The sequence below is a fragment of the Scomber scombrus genome, chromosome 1 (assembly GCF_963691925.1).
Source record: "Scomber scombrus chromosome 1, fScoSco1.1, whole genome shotgun sequence".
Classification (NCBI taxonomy): domain Eukaryota; kingdom Metazoa; phylum Chordata; class Actinopteri; order Scombriformes; family Scombridae; genus Scomber; species Scomber scombrus.
This window is the reverse complement of record NC_084970.1, coordinates 14,375,945-14,394,064: the sequence shown is the minus strand read 5'-3', so window position 1 is coordinate 14,394,064 and position 18,120 is coordinate 14,375,945. Positions and strand designations below refer to the sequence as shown.

The 18,120-nt window shown below is 38.8% G+C and overlaps 2 protein-coding genes across 5 annotated transcripts; one reads left to right on the top strand and one right to left on the bottom strand.

Moving 5' to 3' along the window:
- The first annotated feature begins 60 nt into the window (after window positions 1-60).
- LOC133982253 (membrane-spanning 4-domains subfamily A member 15-like) lies at window positions 61-5,261 on the top strand. 3 transcript variants are annotated; one of them, XM_062421225.1, is made up of 7 exons: window positions 61-217; window positions 1,591-1,716; window positions 1,813-1,926; window positions 2,257-2,313; window positions 2,819-2,983; window positions 3,961-4,074; window positions 4,315-5,261. In XM_062421225.1, exons 2-7 carry the CDS (start codon window positions 1,594-1,596, stop codon window positions 4,363-4,365), a joined length of 624 nt encoding a protein of 207 aa, XP_062277209.1. In that variant the 5' UTR covers window positions 61-217; window positions 1,591-1,593; the 3' UTR covers window positions 4,366-5,261. The 3 variants fall into 3 exon arrangements, with proteins under 3 accessions (XP_062277209.1, XP_062277225.1, XP_062277217.1); XM_062421241.1 differs by lacking the exon at window positions 2,819-2,983; XM_062421233.1 differs by lacking the exon at window positions 3,961-4,074.
- A 3,502-nt stretch (window positions 5,262-8,763) lies between these two features.
- Window positions 8,764-17,865, bottom strand: LOC133982237 (uncharacterized). 2 transcript variants are annotated; one of them, XM_062421214.1, is made up of 3 exons: window positions 14,458-17,865; window positions 13,613-13,752; window positions 8,764-12,746 (listed from the first exon to the last, which is right to left on the bottom strand). In XM_062421214.1, the coding sequence occupies exons 1-3, from the start codon at window positions 14,563-14,565 to the stop codon at window positions 10,082-10,084; spliced, it is 2,913 nt and encodes a 970-aa protein (XP_062277198.1). In that variant the 5' UTR covers window positions 14,566-17,865; the 3' UTR covers window positions 8,764-10,081. The 2 variants fall into 2 exon arrangements, with proteins under 2 accessions (XP_062277198.1, XP_062277190.1); XM_062421206.1 differs by lacking the exon at window positions 14,458-17,865 and having other exon boundaries at window positions 13,613-13,902.
- Between the last annotated feature and the right edge of the window lie 255 nt (window positions 17,866-18,120).

Sequence of the window (18,120 nt, the reverse complement as noted above, 5' to 3'; positions counted from 1 at the left end):
AAAAATCAATCTAATCTTTCAATGGCTCTAAATCACGAGCTACAACGAGCAAACATTACAGAGCTCTGGATATGTTCACAATTAACTGATCGTTCACAAAACATCACTGTTACTCTGCTCCAGATGTGAGTGTGACTCTGCTGCAGATGGGAACGTAATGAGTCATTACAAGACGAGCTAACACCAAACTACAGCAGGCACCGCATAACTGCACAAGGTCTGTTTTATTTGACAATTTATTTTGGCACTATTACAACAATAGTTTTCCACTTTATATTAATATGTAATAATGGTCAGTTCCACATTGTAGCCTGAAACATAACATCTAGCAGATAAATTACACCAAATGACTTGAATCTCTGCAACTTAAGCAGAGTGCAGGGAACGTTTTTCCCTCTTTGAGACATATGTTTTGCATTTCCTCAGTACATAACTATCAGTTTTTCTTGATGTCAACTTCATGATTTCTTCAACATGTTAACATTGAGCTACCTCCAACATGTTAATGTTACAGTTACAGACAGACCTTCAAGTTCCAACTTATTTTATTACTAGCGCTTGTAAATTAAAAGTTTAAGCATGTTTGTGGGGGCTTGTTAATGCTCTAAGCATGCTTTGTATTTGCTGCTGTATTGGACAGTTACATTTCAATACATCAATTTTAAACGATTTTAAAGTTTAAAATGACAAATGTTTTATTAGAAGTCTACAACAACTTATCCCATGAGCCATTAACATCTGGTCAGAAAGTCATGAGAGCTGTAGTTGTACGTTCTTTTTTAAATTAAAGACGTGTGAGCTGTGAGTACTTTTGTGATGTTGACATTGGGGTTGTTCAAAAGGTATTACACTAAAAAGTCCTTGTAGGGGCAAGAGTACAGTGTCTTACAGTGTACACAAACACACACGCACACACACACACACACACACACACACACACACACACACACACACACACACACACACACACACACACAAAAACTCAATTCAAATGAACTAATTTGATAATGATGAACATAATTATTTTTAAAATATGCTTTTAAATTCTACATAACAAGTCCTAAAATGTCTTTCCTGTACCAAATTCTGGACTTGCTGCACTTAGCTCTACATTTTGCATTTCACACATATGGTTTCACATGTCAATGTACACTGTCAGTGTGCTAAAGCTTTACAAAAGACAGTCACAACCATTGTTTAATGTAAGGGAGTATGTACTTCTGGCATGAAGAAGCATTTCCTCAAGCATGATATCAGGGTACTGAGTGCATTAAGTACTGGGAGTTTTTAAAAGTCAGTCACAGTCATAATGTTCTAAAGACAACCAATCAACTCATGCTAAGAAATCAAATACATGTAAAAACAAGTGTAAAAATTGTTTCCTTATTTTAACGAGCCATGAAACACCAAATAGTGTTCTTGCCAGCGTAAATCTGCTGAAACTAAAGGTAGGTATGTTCAATGTTTTTTTTCATTTGCTGCTAATCTTAAATGAATTCAGTGAAAAACTAAACTGAGTAGCAGAATCACAACTGTGTAACATGGGTGCAGCACATACAATTAAATTTCCATGTATTCTTGTGTCTTTAGAAGATGACATCTGAAATCTACTTTGAGAGTGGCCCAGGTGGGAATAACGCAAGTCTTCAAAGCACCACGGTGGGGGGCAGCAAGCCTTTACACCGCTTCATTAAGGGTGAACCCAAGATTATTGGCGTGAGACAGATTTGAAACCCACTTTAAGTCACAACAATTATGATGCTTCCAGTCAAAGAGATCATGCAAGAAGTTGTTTTTTAAATTTTCTTTCAGATCGTTGTGCTGGTCTTGGGCGTATCTTTCATCATTATATCCGCTGCATTGCAAGCAGACACTATTGGACATATATCATCAATCTTCCCACCTGGAAACCTGCTGGGAACACTGGTTGGTAGCACAAAAACAGAATTACCCATCAGTATAAACAGCAATAATATTAATATTATTGTTATTATTATTAATGTTGTTATTATTATTATTATTATTATTATTATTATTATTATTATTATTATTATTATTATTATTATTATTATTATTATTATTATTATTATTAATAGTAGGAATAATAACAACAATAAATGTTCTTATAGGATTTGGTTGAAGGGTGATTGTAATTTTAACATTATTTGGATCACTTCAACAATATGTTTTGTCTTTGAAAAATGAAACATTTAAGGTATACTTAATAAAACACCTTTTCTTTTCTTCCTCTTGTAGTACATCTTGTGTGGGATTCTATACATTCTGACAGAGCACAACCCAACCAAAAAAAAAGTAAGCCATATTGTAACATTTCTAAGCAATACTGGTAAGTTTTCCAATACCTATTATTATAGAGGACCTCATTAGAAATCTGACTTTGAGTTTAAATAAATTAATGTGCAACTGGAGTCTACAGCCTGGCTGTGGTTCTGAGGGGGCTATACTATCAGTGGTGCTTTGACCAAAACCTTATATCAGAATATTCACAATGACAATTCCAACATATTCACCATCTTAGTTAAGTATGTTAGCATGCTAACATTTGTTCATAATTACAAAGTAGTAAGTAGTAAATAATTACAAAGTAGCTAACATTTCTGTTCAGCTGAGGATGGTTGGAAATGTTATCCGTTTTGCAGCTATTTGGTCATAAAACATTGCATTGGACACATTGCGTGGCCATTTTCATTGCTCTCCATGTTGTCCATTTAATGTATGAACTTCTGTAAATTTATGTGTCTGGACTGTATTACAGTTTGTTTCTACTTTATCATTCTCTGTTGGTTTCTACATGTAGGTGACCATGTCCTTGGCTTTGAGTATTGTCACTATACTAGGGGCATTTTGGATTATATTGACCAGACTGCCATATATAGTGCACAGCCACTTCTACAGGCACTATGAGTACCTGGAAGGCAATTCAACAGAAACTGAGGAAGCAGCATGGGTCTCAGATTATGAGGTCATTATTATTTTTTACTATTAATTGTTACTTTTGTTGGTGGCCATGTCTCTCCTAGTTTTGATCACAAATCAAAAAATAGATCAACTTAATGTTACCCCAATTTTATTCTCTTTACTTTGTAAAACATACCTCATAAATATAGATCACATCTCTATCACAATTATTTATTAATTTGCAATATTATTAAGACCTAAAGAGTTCCTTTAAAGAGTTCATTGTTTGTCTCTTTATTAACTGTAATAGAGTTTGTGATGAAAAGTGGCATTATGAAATGAAATGGCCCATTATGAAAATTGACTTTGTGACATAAAATAAAATACATTTAAAACAGAAAACATTTCATACATTTTAGGTGAGTTTAATAAATGTAATGAATTATTTCAGTAGTTGCAGTAAGTTTTGTATTTTGCCAGTTATCCATTCCATCCATCCATTTTTTCGCCATTTACTTGAGATTGGGTTGCGATGGCAGACTGAGTAAGGAGACCCAGACACCCTTTATTCTGGCAACACCCTCCAGGTGCTGGGGGATCCCAAGGCATTCCCAGGCCAGAAGAGATATGTAATCACTCCAGTGTGTTCTGGGTCTGCCCTGGGGTACCTCTAGAGGGTTGCATCCAGGAGGCATCCTAACCAGGTGCCCAAACCACCTCAGCTGGCTCCTTTCGATGCGAAGGAGCATCCGCTCTGCTCTGAACTGCCCACTGAAAGAGTGAGATTGTGGATACAAGCTGCCAAAGATTTTGCTTGTTATTAACATGACTTCTTATGTTTAGTTATTTATCTAATTTCAAACACTGGGTCTACATATTGTAAATTATGGCTAAAAAAATATAATCATCTATAGTTGTAATGCATTTCAGTTTGGCCATAGGCTGATAGTAAGTGATAGTAAATTTCATGAAAATCTATTGTGTGTTTTCTACATGTTTGTCATGTATTTTGAAAATATGTATCTATGTGTGTTTTTCCAGGACATGGGAATAACTCTGGAAGCCATCTTTGTGTTCTACAGTTTTGTTGGTGCAATTATTTTCATTGTAATGTCAATTCTGGCTGGGGCTGCCCTGCGTTCCACTAAGAGCCAGGTAGAGGACAGAAAAAACACTTCCAAACATATTTCGGACAGTGCTGAGAGCTGAGCAAGTCCCACATTAAAAATGTCAAATCTTCATCAGGGTGTATTACTGTTCTTCAAATGGACTGTGGACTCATTGCATGATAATTGTGGGGGTTGAAAAGAGAACTTTGTTTGCTAAGCTTCAACAAAGTTGCAACATGACTTTGGACGTCAATCATTAATATGTTTTTCTTTTTCTTCCCTTTAGGTCATTCTAATGATGTCTACTACACCGACTGAAACGCCTGCTGAATTATAACCACAAGAAGAAGGGTTGAAGTGTGACACGCAGACAAAGACACCAAAATATTTCTCTTTCAGGGCACAACAGGATTTCTAAATATACATTTTTACCAGCATGTTGTGGTGACTGTATACAATGCAATACAGATACAACTATAGGTATCTATGTATAATATGTATTGCAATGTGGTGTTTCTGTGATCTGTTACATGTTCCAACACTATGTGAGCACTGTACTTCCCTATTTTGGATGTTTGCAACATAACTCAACAGGATGGTGGCATCGCACTTTCTGCTACTTAATCTGCAGTGTCTGCTGTTGACAAGAGAAAGGTCTGGTTAAAACCACAGTTCTTCTCAGAAACAAGACCATTACAATGTATAGCCATGCAAGCAGCTCTGTGAAGATGTAACTGAGTACAGCAGTACTTTCGTATGACAACATGCCCACAATGACAATGCTATGTTTTGTAACCCTAACACACACACCTGACCCCCAATCCTAACCATCTCACTACTCATGCCTAAACCTAACCAAGTAGGTGTGTCATGTAGGTACTGCAAATCCACAGACAGACCTGCTTGGACTTCACCAGACAGGCACTGATTTAATTACCCACAATTCATTGCAATAGGAATGTGACCTTTTTCATAGTTTTTCCCAATTTCAGACAAAAAAACAAACAAAAACAAACTCTTTATAAATGTGTAAAACACAGACTGTATTCAAATGTTACTTGAATTATGAAGGTCTGGAATAATATTCAGATCATGATACAGAAATATGTAGAAGTTGGCTATAAGGTAATCGAAATGCATTCTATTATTGTACCCTACCCCATTAACGCTGTGCAGTTTAATGCCAATATAGGCTGACAAACAATAAAAGAAGGTCTTGTAATAACCAATTTATTTAGTCTTAGTCCGGCCCTTTTTTCACAAACACTTATGTATTTGAATGTGTGTAGCCTAGTGATGGGCAATCCGGCTCTTTTCAAAGATTCGGCTCTTTTGGCTCGGCTCCCTTAGAAGAGCCAGCTCTTACGGCTCCCAAACGGCTCTTCATTTAGTATCACTCTGAGCGTTCTATTTTTGCCTGATTTAGCAATTATGAATGGTTTGTGTATTGGTAAGCAAGTTTTCATTCAGTGTTTTCATAAAAGTCTTATTTGTATGCATTTTTGTAATTACAAAAAAAATACAGTTACTTTTGTTTAACATTTGAATCAAACTTTTAAACACCTGAAAAACCTTGAACTGAACACAGAACAACTGAACACATCGACATGCTTGCACTCAAATCCTCCTCTGTCTCTGTCTCTGCTGTGTGTATCTGGCCTGTACCACTACACTCACTGTCTTTGGAGCGTCTGCCCTCCTTCCTTCTTTACATAATGGTATATGGCAGGCCCCTGCCTGCATGGATTCTCAGCCAAACGGACTGCCGAGCAGGAGGCTGAAGATTCGGCTCTCTCCGACGGGCATCGGCTCTTCTCGTTCACTACAAAGCATCGGCTCTTAGAGCCGGCTCGTTCACGAACGACACATCACTAGTGTAGCCTATATGGTTGTGTAGAAATGTATGGATATCATATTGTTCACTCACAACACTGTGAGGAATATGACCACCTTTTCATAGGTGTGAGGCATTCCTCTGTTGAGGGCATTATGTGAATATGATAACGATGGATTATGCAAAAAAACAACTTAGTGGCACGTTTCATTATGCATTCACATGAAAATTCAAGAGCAATTTCTCTAGAATTACATCGCGTATTTTTGTGCAATTTAGTGGATCTTTTCTAGAAAAATTCTCAATGAAATGAAGCAAAATGGTCTTGGGTCTAGTGAGTAAGCCAAAAATAAATGGGAAAACCTTAAAAGGAGATACAGGTTAAAGAGCAGATAGCTATATATTGATATCCTGTTCGATGTATGCTTGGTGACCGCCCTTTTACACTTAAAAATCAATTGAGGCGGTTGCTGAATGTCACTGGTGTTAAAAAGGTGTTTCATTAGTAGGCTCCTTATTTCTTCTTACCTCCATTTTGTCAGTGCTAACAGGAATTAATTCTTCCAAAAACTGGCATGGTAACAGGGTGGAGAAGCAACAGCTGGTTGTAAACTCTTTCCTGCCATGCACAGTGCCATGGGAAACAAACATAGCAGACAACAAATAAAAGTCATAGCCAGAGTGAAGGGATATACCTTAGAATGTATGGAAAGTCCTTCTGATCAAGGACACTGCAGTCCAGAGCCGTCCACAGCTGAACTGCCAGAGCTCCACTAGAATAACTGGTATCACCATCTGCACCCGATGGCAAAGGCAGCTGGAGGACTAGGAAGAGAGGAGAGAACAGAAATGACAAGTGCAGCAGGATAAATTAATATCATTTGGCAAAATTGTTGAAAAAAATAATTTACTCAGTTTTTTGTTTTTGTAGGCCATGTCATTTATTTCATTTTCAATACAGAGGTGTCCTACAATCTTCATTTTGATCATGATTGTTTATCACCATTGTTGAAAAAAAGATTACCTCAATTATCTTGCTGAAACATAAAGAATATATACATCGACAAATAAAAAATACCATGGCATGAAAACAAATCTTGTTCCTTTTTGATTTACCTTACATTACACAATGAAAGGGGTAAAACAAAGAAATAAAATCCACCAGAACAAAAACAAAAAAAGATCAGATGGCTGCATAACCATGAAGTCTCAGCATGATTGGCAGCTGAACCGGTGCTGAAAGCTGGGCAATTAGTCTTTCCCTGATGTAGACACCACTTGTATCCCTGAAGTCCATGTGCTCTTGTGGTTCTGCAGGACCATTGGTAAATGGACTGTACTTATATAGCACTTTTCTAATCTTCCAACCACTCAAAACGCTTTTACACTACAAGTCACATTTACTCATTCACACATACATTCATACGTTGATGGTGTAGCCATAAGGAGCATTTGAATTTAGGAATATTGTTTGTAGCTGAAATAATTGATGCAGTTGGATTTTGGTGGTTTGATTCTAATGTGACATCCATCTGTGGCTCCCACAGCTTTGCTAAATCTTCATTTAGCTAAATATAATTTTGTACCAGTTTTGAAAAGCCCTTGTACTTTTAGGTAACCCTAACCCTTTCTGATGTCAATTCTTGTCTGTGTATGATAACATGTACAGTGGATTTTGGAACATCCATTACTTGAATTGTGACCTTAAAGGATACTCCAGTAGCAAACCAGTATAGAAAAATCAGAAGCTATAAATGGTATACCCAGTTGTTGTCTCTGTGCGGGTAGAGAGAGGTGTTGAAAGCTGCTCCAGAGATTCAAAGAGTCATTTGAGGTTTTCATTTTGATCAAGATAGGTTTTCAACACTGGTATGTTTGTGTACAGTTTGGTGTATGGAGCCCTTGTCTGCAACAAGAGAAAATAAATACCAGAATGACTAGATGATAGGAAGTTTCATCATCATCATCATCATCATCATCATCATCATCATCATCATCATCATCATCATCATCACCTCAGCAATTGTTTTGGGCTAACACAAAAGTAATCGAGTTAACTTTTCACAACCACTGCCAATCTCACCTGTCCTCCTTGGAGAGTAACCGCCTGTATGAGTGGATCATAGGCAATTGCTGCAGTGATTACTGTGTACATAGCTGTCACTTAAATTTTCCACAGCAACAAGTGAAGCAGACTTAAGGCCTGCCTATCAGTGGCTTTTATAGCCTTTCCGTCTGATGTCCTCACAGACTTGACATGATGATGGTGAACACGTTACAGTATGTGTGACTGAAGTCTGCAAAGGTGCAGTATGTCAAATAGGTCTATCTGCAGATGCACAGTATCTACACCACACACCCACTTTACTACATGAGACACCCACTTGGTTAGGTTTAGGAATAAGGAGTGGGATGGTTAGAGTTAGGGTTCATGTCATGCCATGCCAAGGCCTGCCATTACTATGAAACATGAGAGTGGTGGTGGCGGTTGTGTAGTAAAGTCAAACGTCATGTAGTACAGTGGGTGACCCTTTTCCAGTTCGCAAGTCCATATTTGGATTCAACCACACCCTTCTCACTACCAGCGGTTCTGACCAATCAGCGAGTTTCCTATAAGGATTCTCTCATAATCTTGTGATCCAGCTCCATCGCTAGGTAAGCTGGTGACGAACAGATTACTTTACAAATATTAGTAGTAGTATTAGTAAAGTATTTTTTTTAAATACCTGCCCACATTTTTCAAGGACAACTCATCAATGGTTCTATGTAACAACTTATCTGGCACATTAGGAAAGAACAATTCTAGGTACTGCTGGCTTTTATTTAAACTGTCATAACATCAGAAAAAGTCAATATTCTACATTTCCAGTTGAACACAGTAAGCGTTATATGCTGCTGTAGGTTCAGATTGTTTGTTGTAAACAAAATATAGCCAGGTTTTCTTAATTATAGCAAACACCTTTTTCAAATTCTGTTTAACTGGGTTTGAGATTATTCAGCTTTAACAAGAAAACAACAAAACTGGAGTCTTATATAAACATCTAAACAACTAGCATCTCACATAAACATTGTGCATGAGACAAAAAGACAAGCCACGTTTCTTTGTTACTGTCATAAAATGAGCAGCTGTTATTATTCTCTAATTTAAATCTCTTTAGGAAACACTGACATTCATAAAGGAAGGAATGAAAATTGCAATGAATAATGTTTTTATCACTTGATTATAGCATTTGTCATTAATTACACATTATGACAAGTTTGACATCCTACACATAAGTAAGCAATATAACCTTGGAAGCTGTACATATATAATGCTATAACACTTCACATTATTGGTGACATTTTGATAGCATAAATAACAACCTTAGAAAATGTCACAGTTGATACTCTGTCATCTTTGCTGTATTTGAAACATTTAGAAAGTTATGTATTTCTGCTTGAAACTACAGGTGCTCTAATTTCCAAGCACCAGCTGCCAATGAAATTATACTGTAGCATGTTGACTGTCTTTCAAATGAAACCCCATGCTTAATTACAATGTAGTGCCTAATGAGTAGATTATCTGTAGTCTAATGAATGTAATGAGCCAACCAGCATTGTGTCAAAATGCAAAAGTATGAAAAAACTTTTTACAACCAAAACAGGCAAGAGAAATGCACACACAGCTGAGTTATATTTGTGTAATTGCAATGTTTAAAACCACACTGAATACAATGAGAACATATCTATTCTATCCTACAACTGTCTGTCCTATTACACCATCAGTCATCATTTCTGTGCATCATCACATATGCTGAAGGGAATTTTGGTGTTTCTGGTCATAACATTTAAAAAAATGTGTTGGTCAAAAACTGGCATGTGATTCATAATGCCTCATTCATATATGACAAACTTACCAACAGTTCATTATTTACACATCCAGCAGATAAGGTGCAACATTAGCATTCATTTAGAGTTGTGTTTCTTTATCCTCTAACTCCATATTTTTAATAACTCATTTTCATTGCCCTGCAGTGTTATCAGGGCTAGCTCCCACTGTTGGCCTCTGGAGGGAGCAGACAGCCATGAATTCTGAAATTAATTTCAGAACTTTATCTCAAAAATGAATTCCATATATTTTCACAATATGGAACATATTTGTTTTTATCTGAGCTGATACCATCCTTTAATGATAGGACAGTAAATGTAACTTGTGTGGCCTCCCTGCATTGTCTTAAATTCAAGAGGCAGGGTGCTTTTGAAAGTCATTCCCAGGAGCACACCGCTCATGAACACGCATGTGCTCTGTGACACGGTACTGCCGTGAAAAGGTCATAGGGCAGCGGGGGCAGGGGAAGGGCCGTACGCCAAGATGGCTCCGCACATGTCTATTCAGAGAGCCTCGCTGGCTGAAGGAACGCTCGCACAGAGAGCACTGGAAAGGGTGGTGAACAGGAGTTGACAGATGAGCTGATATATTTGTTGGTGTGCTGACTGAAAGAGTAGAAGGTATGCAGATGGACAAGGTAGATGACATCGAGGCTTGCACAGGGTCTGGCACACTAGGAGGTGTGCAGACTGTCAAGGTACTTGTTTTTTCACCCTCTTTAGACCTGGATACCTGCTCCACATCCAAAGAGCCAACTTTATATATAAGCTCAACTCCTGGCCTGCTTTGGTCTTTACCAAACGATTTGTTTTCCTTATCATTTATCTCTCTTACCCATAATTTTGTCTTAGGCTCATCAAAGGTGTCAGCCTGAAATTGAACTCCAATTTCTCCCTTTTCAACCCCTGCTACAAATGTTTTTTCACTCCGTTGCTCTACATCATTGTTTACAATCTCAGCCCCATATGTGTCTTGTTTGCCAACCACTTTCTCTCCTTCCTCAAGTCTGCGTTTGTAGGACACTAGCAACTCTGCAGATTTGGTGCTAATGTCCAGCAGTAAAACCTGGTCTGGATCCCCTGTGGCAAAGTGCTTCCTCAGAGGACTGTGACCTGGACTGGAAAAGGTACCACCCTCACCCTCATCACTGGACTGTTCTGAATGATCACGACTGAAATGGACAGGGTGACTGGGGTTGGAGTGGTTGTTATCAGAGGCTCTGTGTTTGATATATGTGTCCTCCTGAGACAGGAAGTGATAATGAAGATGTCCATGGTATGACTGCCCCACAGCACTATATGTGGGGTCAAACCTATTGCTGTCTGTAGGCTTTGAAAAAACTATGCCTGGCTCTGCAATCTCAGTGTCTGAATTATTTTCCAATGCCCGGGAAGTGCGGCGTTCTGAGGCATTATCCCAACTTGATACTGGTGAGGCAGAGGCAGGCAGACACACATCTGCAATGCTTCTTTTATCTGTCATAGCCATGTCTCTGTTGTCTGAGTCCTTTTCATGTTGCTTACAGTTGCTGTCCTGTCCATCTATTTCATCTGTACACCAGCTAGAGTAACTTTGTTCCTCTTTTGCTTCTCCCTTGGGAGAGAAATCCTCAAAAAGAGGGCCATTTCCTGTGTTTGAGTCCTCTCCAGGTAGTGGAACTAAAGTTCTCGGATTTTGAGAGTGAATGGGCCGCTCCTTTCCTACAGTCACCAATGAGACATCATGGCTATAAGTACATTCCAGTTGCTGGTGTTTGGAGGGGAAATCATCACAACTACGTAGCACTGAGTCATCCCTATGATGCCTTTTGTTATTATCACTCTGGACATGGTGATCATTACGATCTGTAACATGGGATAATCCATTGCCCATATGTTCATCATTTTGTTTAATAAAATGATCTGCATTGCTGCAGTTGTAATCCTCTTTCAGCACATCAGATCGACCTGTGCTGGATTTGCATAAATCCTGTATTGTACATTGATCTGAACTGTCCTTGAAATCCAAACTTTGTGGTGCAAAGTGGTCTTTATTGTTTCTGTAATCCAAATTCTCTGTCCCATAGTGATTTTTGTGTTTAGTAGTAATACCTTCAACAATGCTGTCATTGTCTGTGCTTGCTGATCGTGAGACAGGGTCCCTGCTGCAGGAGCTGGCTGAGGCCTGGTATACTGGGTGGTAAGGAGGCATTGTAGACACTTCTGCCAGCTGGAGCATAGCTGCTCTACTGCTGTGACGAATGACAGGCACTGCCCCGCAGCACAGATAGGATGATGATAAGGACGAGGGGGAGCATTGTGAGGGAGAACCACTGTCCTTTCGGGATGTAAAGGCATGAGGGAGGGAGGTTGAGTGGTTGTTTTGAGTTTTGTCTTCCTCTTTTCTGTTAGTTTTCTCCTCCTCTGCTTTACTTCTCACTGTCGGACACAGTTGCTGCACATTCTCCACTCTGGTCCTCTCTTCCTCTTGCACCTCATCAGTGGGAGGTAAATACAAGCTTTCCCTGTCCTCCACAAGCTCCCTTCCTTTGCTCTTCTGCCAAGGTTGTATTTCTATGGTGCTAGCTGAGTGAAACATATCCTTTTGCCCCTCTTTATCCACTCTAGATATGCAATTAACTGTATTAACAGTGCTGTCAGATATTCTACAACAGACAGTTGCATTGCTTAAAGCGCTTGCATCTTCTCTACTACAGTGGTTTGCACAATGCATGTTGCATGTTGATGCTCCCTCCTCAGCTCCAGGGGAAGCTTTTGTTTCATCTGCATCATTCACCTCAGTTGGCTGACAAGCCTCCAGAGCCTCCTGCAGTTCATCCATCTGCAGGTAACAGGCGACAGTGAGCAGATTGGAATATTTTTGCGGGTTACAAGTGTATGGCAAAACCCCTGTGTAAATGTAGTCCAAAAGAAGTTCCAGTATAGAGTTGGACAGACATGGAGCCTGCAGTTCCACCAGAGCACCAGTGGAGGACAAGATAGATGCCAACACTGGACTGGAAGCTGCCAGGATACACCTAGGGGAGCAAAGAGCAGAAGTGGACATGTGAACGGTATATGATGATGTATAAAACCATGATCATCATGTAAGACATAGCTTCTGATATTTTCAAACTGAAACCATAAAAACAGGAAATAATAATTAATAATTAATAATTAATGAATAATTAACATATGAAAATATGTAGTGTTTAATCTATGAATTATAGGGTAGGGATATTCAGTGTAGGGACAGTAGGTTAAAACCTTACAGGCTGCATGCACGCACGCACGCACGCACGCACGCACGCACGCACGCACGCACGCACGCACGCACGCACGCACGCAATGGACAAGTCAATCACCTGATCTTAACCCGATCCAGCATGTATTTAACTTGCTGAAGACAGAAACTAAGGCAGAGAGACCCACAAACAAACAACAACTGAAGACAGCTGCAGTAAAGGCCTGGCATCACAAAGAAGGAAACCCAGTGTTTGGTGATGTTCATGGGTACCAGACCTAAGGCAGTCATTGCCTACAAAGGATTCTTAGAAGTTTTAAAAATGAACATTTTATTTATGATTATTTAGTCTGTCCAATTACTTTTGAGCCCCTGAAATAAGTGGACTGTGTTTAAAAACTTTTAAACCATATTTTTGTCCAACCCCTTGATTTAAAGCTGAAAGTCCCCACTTCAGTCACATCTTGATTGTTTCATTTCAAATCCATTGTGGTGGTCTACAGAGCAAAAATTACGAAAACTGTGTCACTGTCCAAATATTTATGGACCTAACTGTACCTAAATAGAAAACAGGGAATAAATTACTTTTAAAAACTAGTTTGTAGTGGCAGCACACACACTTAGTGCATGCAAATGATAAAACCAGCTAATGTTGCTCACCTGTGCGCAGGGTAGAGCTGACCTGGATTCTGTCTTTGTCTGACCACACAGTCACAGAACTGAGCTTGTTCTCTTTGGAGGCTCAGACTTGCCAACAGTGAGGTTGCATGGCTGCTAACTTCCTTGGTACAGAAGGCCACCTGTAGGGTACAGAGTACAGTCACTAGTAATAATATCTGCTTGAATATCAGAATTAAACATAGGATGGCACTGAAAAAAAGATCAAATAAGCAGATGAGGGTGGGTCCTGTGATGGTTTTACAGTCAAGGAACATGGGTTCTCACTCATAGCGTTAACATATGTTTAGACTTTTCAGGGCAATGTACTGTATCAGGGTGCAAAATTAACTTTCAGTTAATCATCAGTCAAATGGCTAGTGAATGTTCAAATTTTACCAGCTACTCAATAGATTACCATTGTGTTTTTTAGGCTGGGGAATGACGTATACTGGCCACTTGCGTATTTTACCAGCACTAATTTTGTGGCCTGTGCTGTATATAACTACTGGTTTAAAAATGATTTCCATAATTATGCCAACTGAGTATGGCATACGCATTGCTTTACATTCTTTCAATTACATCTATGAGTGCACAACCAGTCCTCGATTTTATGCTACAAAATTTTTAATTAAGTAGATACATTCTTAACTCGATCAACATGAAAACCAATGCATACCATCAACATTAATTTTTGTTAGTACATGTTTACAGTCAGCTAATATGAGCAAACTATTACTTATTAATTTAACTAAGTGAAAATAAAGTTATAATATCCATATAATCCTTACAGTAGTACAGACTGTTTGAACATATACATATATCAGGTAGTACTGAGTATTTCTTACCTCCATGTTATAATAGAAGACGAGTAACAATCTCTCACTGTCCTGTAAAAGTCTCGGTGTGCACCGTCCTAACAGGTCTTGCAGTTGAATGGAGAAAATAGCCTTCATGGAGAATATATAGTCCCAATCTACTATCTACGCACACTGTCTCATTCGGAAAACAATCACACGCTTTTCATAGTGGAAGCTTGGTGTGACGCGGAAGGACAGGTGCTTATAGGGAGTGCTGGCGTCTAACGTCAAAATCTCCATGTCCTGTTATGGAGGGGAAGTGAGACCAGCCCACAGTGTCCCAAGATCACAAGACCACAGAACTGTAGCAAATAGAACCAAAATTTATATTCACATCAAAAGAAGATGGTAGAAGGGAAATCTTTTTTATGATTTCCTTTTTTTTTCATGAAAGAGATGCAGGAAAGAGCATTTCGTTCATACCTATAATAAAATAATTTCCCTTTATGTTTTCTCCTGCAGGGAGGTCAGAGGTCATGATCAGATGCAAAAGTCTGGCAGAGATACTGCATCTTGCCCAAAGACACTTTTATTTACTGCATTTACAGAGTTTGAATTGTGGAAATTAAGGATGAATCAGGATCAACTGGGGCCCTATGAAATCCATTTTAAATTTTTACCTGTAAATGACACCAAAACACAGTCGAGACTCTCAGCATAACTTTTCTGTTCTCTTCATTTCTTAGTCTTATAATGTTGAGGAAAACTGATTTTTATAAAGTGCATCCACATTTTGGCATATTCCATAATAGCCTGGATTTTACAGTTGATTCCATTTTTATTGTCAATTTTTTTTTTCCCTACAGCATGGGAATCATAAGGCACTAGTCAACTCCTGAACCTACACTTAAAATACTGTAGGAGCACATGTCTGTTAAACTGATTCTGTCATCATTGCATTAATTACCTTTAACTTGTCAACTTGTTCATCCATAATGCATTATTTTTGTTACACACAATCCATTTGGATGCAATGAAGAAGAAATCACCACCAGACCATTTCTATCTGCTTTGATTCTACAAGGGGAAACTTCTCCAGTGTCAGGACTGTGCACCGCCTCCCAGCTGACGCTTTGTTGACAACCCCATACTAAGACATTTCTCCACCCTTCCACACCATGTGCTTGTCACGCCTCTTAATCTCTGCAGCACTATAATGTTACGTACAGTCACACCTCTTGCAGTTCACAGGGCAGTAGGACATTTTCCCTGGCAACCGTGCAATGGAAATACTACAGCAGTACACACCATCATATTCATATTGTTATATTCAACTGTGATGTTTAGAATGGAATAGATTACTATCACTGTTATGGTTAATACTGTCCATATATAGTTGTAGATGCCCAACAAAGTTTTTCTGTGTACTTCAGTGATTTCAATATTTGTGTGTATGTGGAACCAAGAGGCCAGAAACAATGCTGAGTAAAATAATTAAACACATTCATGAATAAATAATCAAATTAAATTAAAAGAATCAGCTGCACTCAGTTATGTCAACACTGCACACATATGGGCACAGAGGCTTTGAGTGTTTCCATTCACTGGGCGCCTGATGACATAGCTTACGTACACACACACACACACACACACACACACACACACACACACACACACACACACACACACACACACACACACACACACACACACACACACACACACACACACACACACACACACACACAGCTGCAACTTTTGACATTACATCCTGGTGATGTCTTTGTAAAATATCTATGGCTAAGGGCAACTCCAAACTGGCCAATTTACAATCAGTTCTACTTTATGACTTTCTTTGCAAAAGGGGGACAGTAAGTCACAAAACATTATCATTCTAAAATAGACAAAACATGAAAAATCAATCTTGTAGTAAGGCTCAAACTAAAAAGTGTTTGTTTATTTCCATTTGTACCCACTGGGCTAATTACCATAAAACAGGATGGTCAAAGTCTCCAGAAAAAAATACATGGGTTCTGGTGATGTCTCTAATATCCTTTTGGCATATTGCCATGAAGTTGTATGAGCCTTTAAATTTTGGATACTTCGTGAGTTAATTGGTCTACTTTCAGGCTAAAATGTTGCATTTGTAATCACTTTCTTGTTCTTGAGAGAAGAAGACTTTCAGATTTTAATGATCCCAGGGCCTTTCTCTAGCCTTCAAAATGTTCAGTCTCTCAACACTTAAATATAAGCACACTAGTCACACTGGGCAGCTCACAGAACTAGTTTTGGACTTCAATTTCTTATTAGCATACATCTTTGAGTCTTGTACAGCTTTTGTCTGAACACGTTAATGCGTACTTGCTTTGCTTTTGCTAGCCTTGCTTTGTTACCGTCCTCATGATCTGGTTCATTTGTGGCAACTCAGTTTTGATGAACAAGCATTTCTTGCAGGGATCAGTTTACAGAGAATTAAAACTCTGCAAACTTTCCTGAAAATAAATCATTTTATAATCATGCAACACATTATCATGTATGGTTTAACAGCAAACTCAGTTACTAGATATATATTTGCTGTATTTGCTTGTTGATATTCTAATTTGCCTCTTGGACCCTTTATGTCCACCATAATGATTTTGGTTTTGTCAGTATAGTCATTGTATTATGCAGCCATAAATAAGCAGTAGCTTGTAGATTTAAAATCCAGCAAGGCTGAAATGACCAAACTGTCCCCTGTGGTTATATTTACTATTTTTATTATTGGAGCAACTGATACCAGAATTCTCTGGCTAGCACACACACCAAATATCAAAACGACTGCAGTGCCCTGGTCAGCTGCATGCATGTCAAATTGACATGCCAGTTGGACACACAGCCACACAAGCCAGAAACACGCTCACACAGTGGATTCAACAGCAGCAGCAGAAGCCATGCAAGAACACACCACAGAGTAATGTAACTTATTTTGTACAATTGCATCTCATTAATTTCTTTACCGCTTACTTTGTTTCCAGAGGACCAAGTGGTGGACTGACAGACATTGCCATCCTTAGAACCGTATTGCTAGTGCTACTAAAAACAAGGAAACTGACTGCTGTAAATGTTTCTCTTATCATTTCTTTTACATCCATACACATGCATAAATATATATTTAAAATTAAATTCTGCAAGCTTTTAATTAATGGATTTCAATTGCCTTTCTGACTTTAAGCCCTGAGCAAGTGGTCATCATGTCCAGTACTCCAAAGTCACGGGTCTGATTTCCACTGTACCCAGCTGACTACATACCAGCCCTGCGCCTTCTACACATGCAGTCCAAAGTTCCAGCTGTTTACGTCTTGTCCCAGTTCCATTTTTACACGTTACATCTCGCTCTCTCGTTTACTCACACATCCAGAACATTGTAATCGTGATATTTAGAGGCTGCTATTCTTAGCTCTTTGGCATCACACTGTACACACTCATTGCCACATTCACACCCAACGTCAATACACATGTATGCACACACACACACACACACACACACACACACACACACACACACACACACACACACACACACACACACACACACACACACACACACACACACACACACACACACACACACACACACACACACACACACACACACACACACAGTAGATTCAGAACAGTGGGTCAGCCTGAGGAATCTGCTGCCAACAAGTACCAAAGGGCAAAGAATTACAT

Excerpts from the sequence above, each read along its gene's own strand:
- LOC133982237 (XM_062421206.1), bottom strand. The coding sequence starts at position 13,887 with ATGTTCCTTGACTGTAAAACCATCACAGGACCCACCCTCATCTGCTTA. Across the intron at positions 12,747-13,612 it reads CAGCTCTACCCTGCGCACAG|GTGTATCCTGGCAGCTTCCA; the intron begins GTGAGCAACATT and ends TTGCTCCCCTAG.
- LOC133982253 (XM_062421225.1), top strand. The coding sequence starts at position 1,594 with ATGACATCTGAAATCTACTTTGAGAGTGGCCCAGGTGGGAATAACGCA. Across the intron at positions 1,927-2,256 it reads GAAACCTGCTGGGAACACTG|TACATCTTGTGTGGGATTCT; the intron begins GTTGGTAGCACA and ends TTCCTCTTGTAG. Across the intron at positions 2,314-2,818 it reads ACAACCCAACCAAAAAAAAA|GTGACCATGTCCTTGGCTTT; the intron begins GTAAGCCATATT and ends TTCTACATGTAG.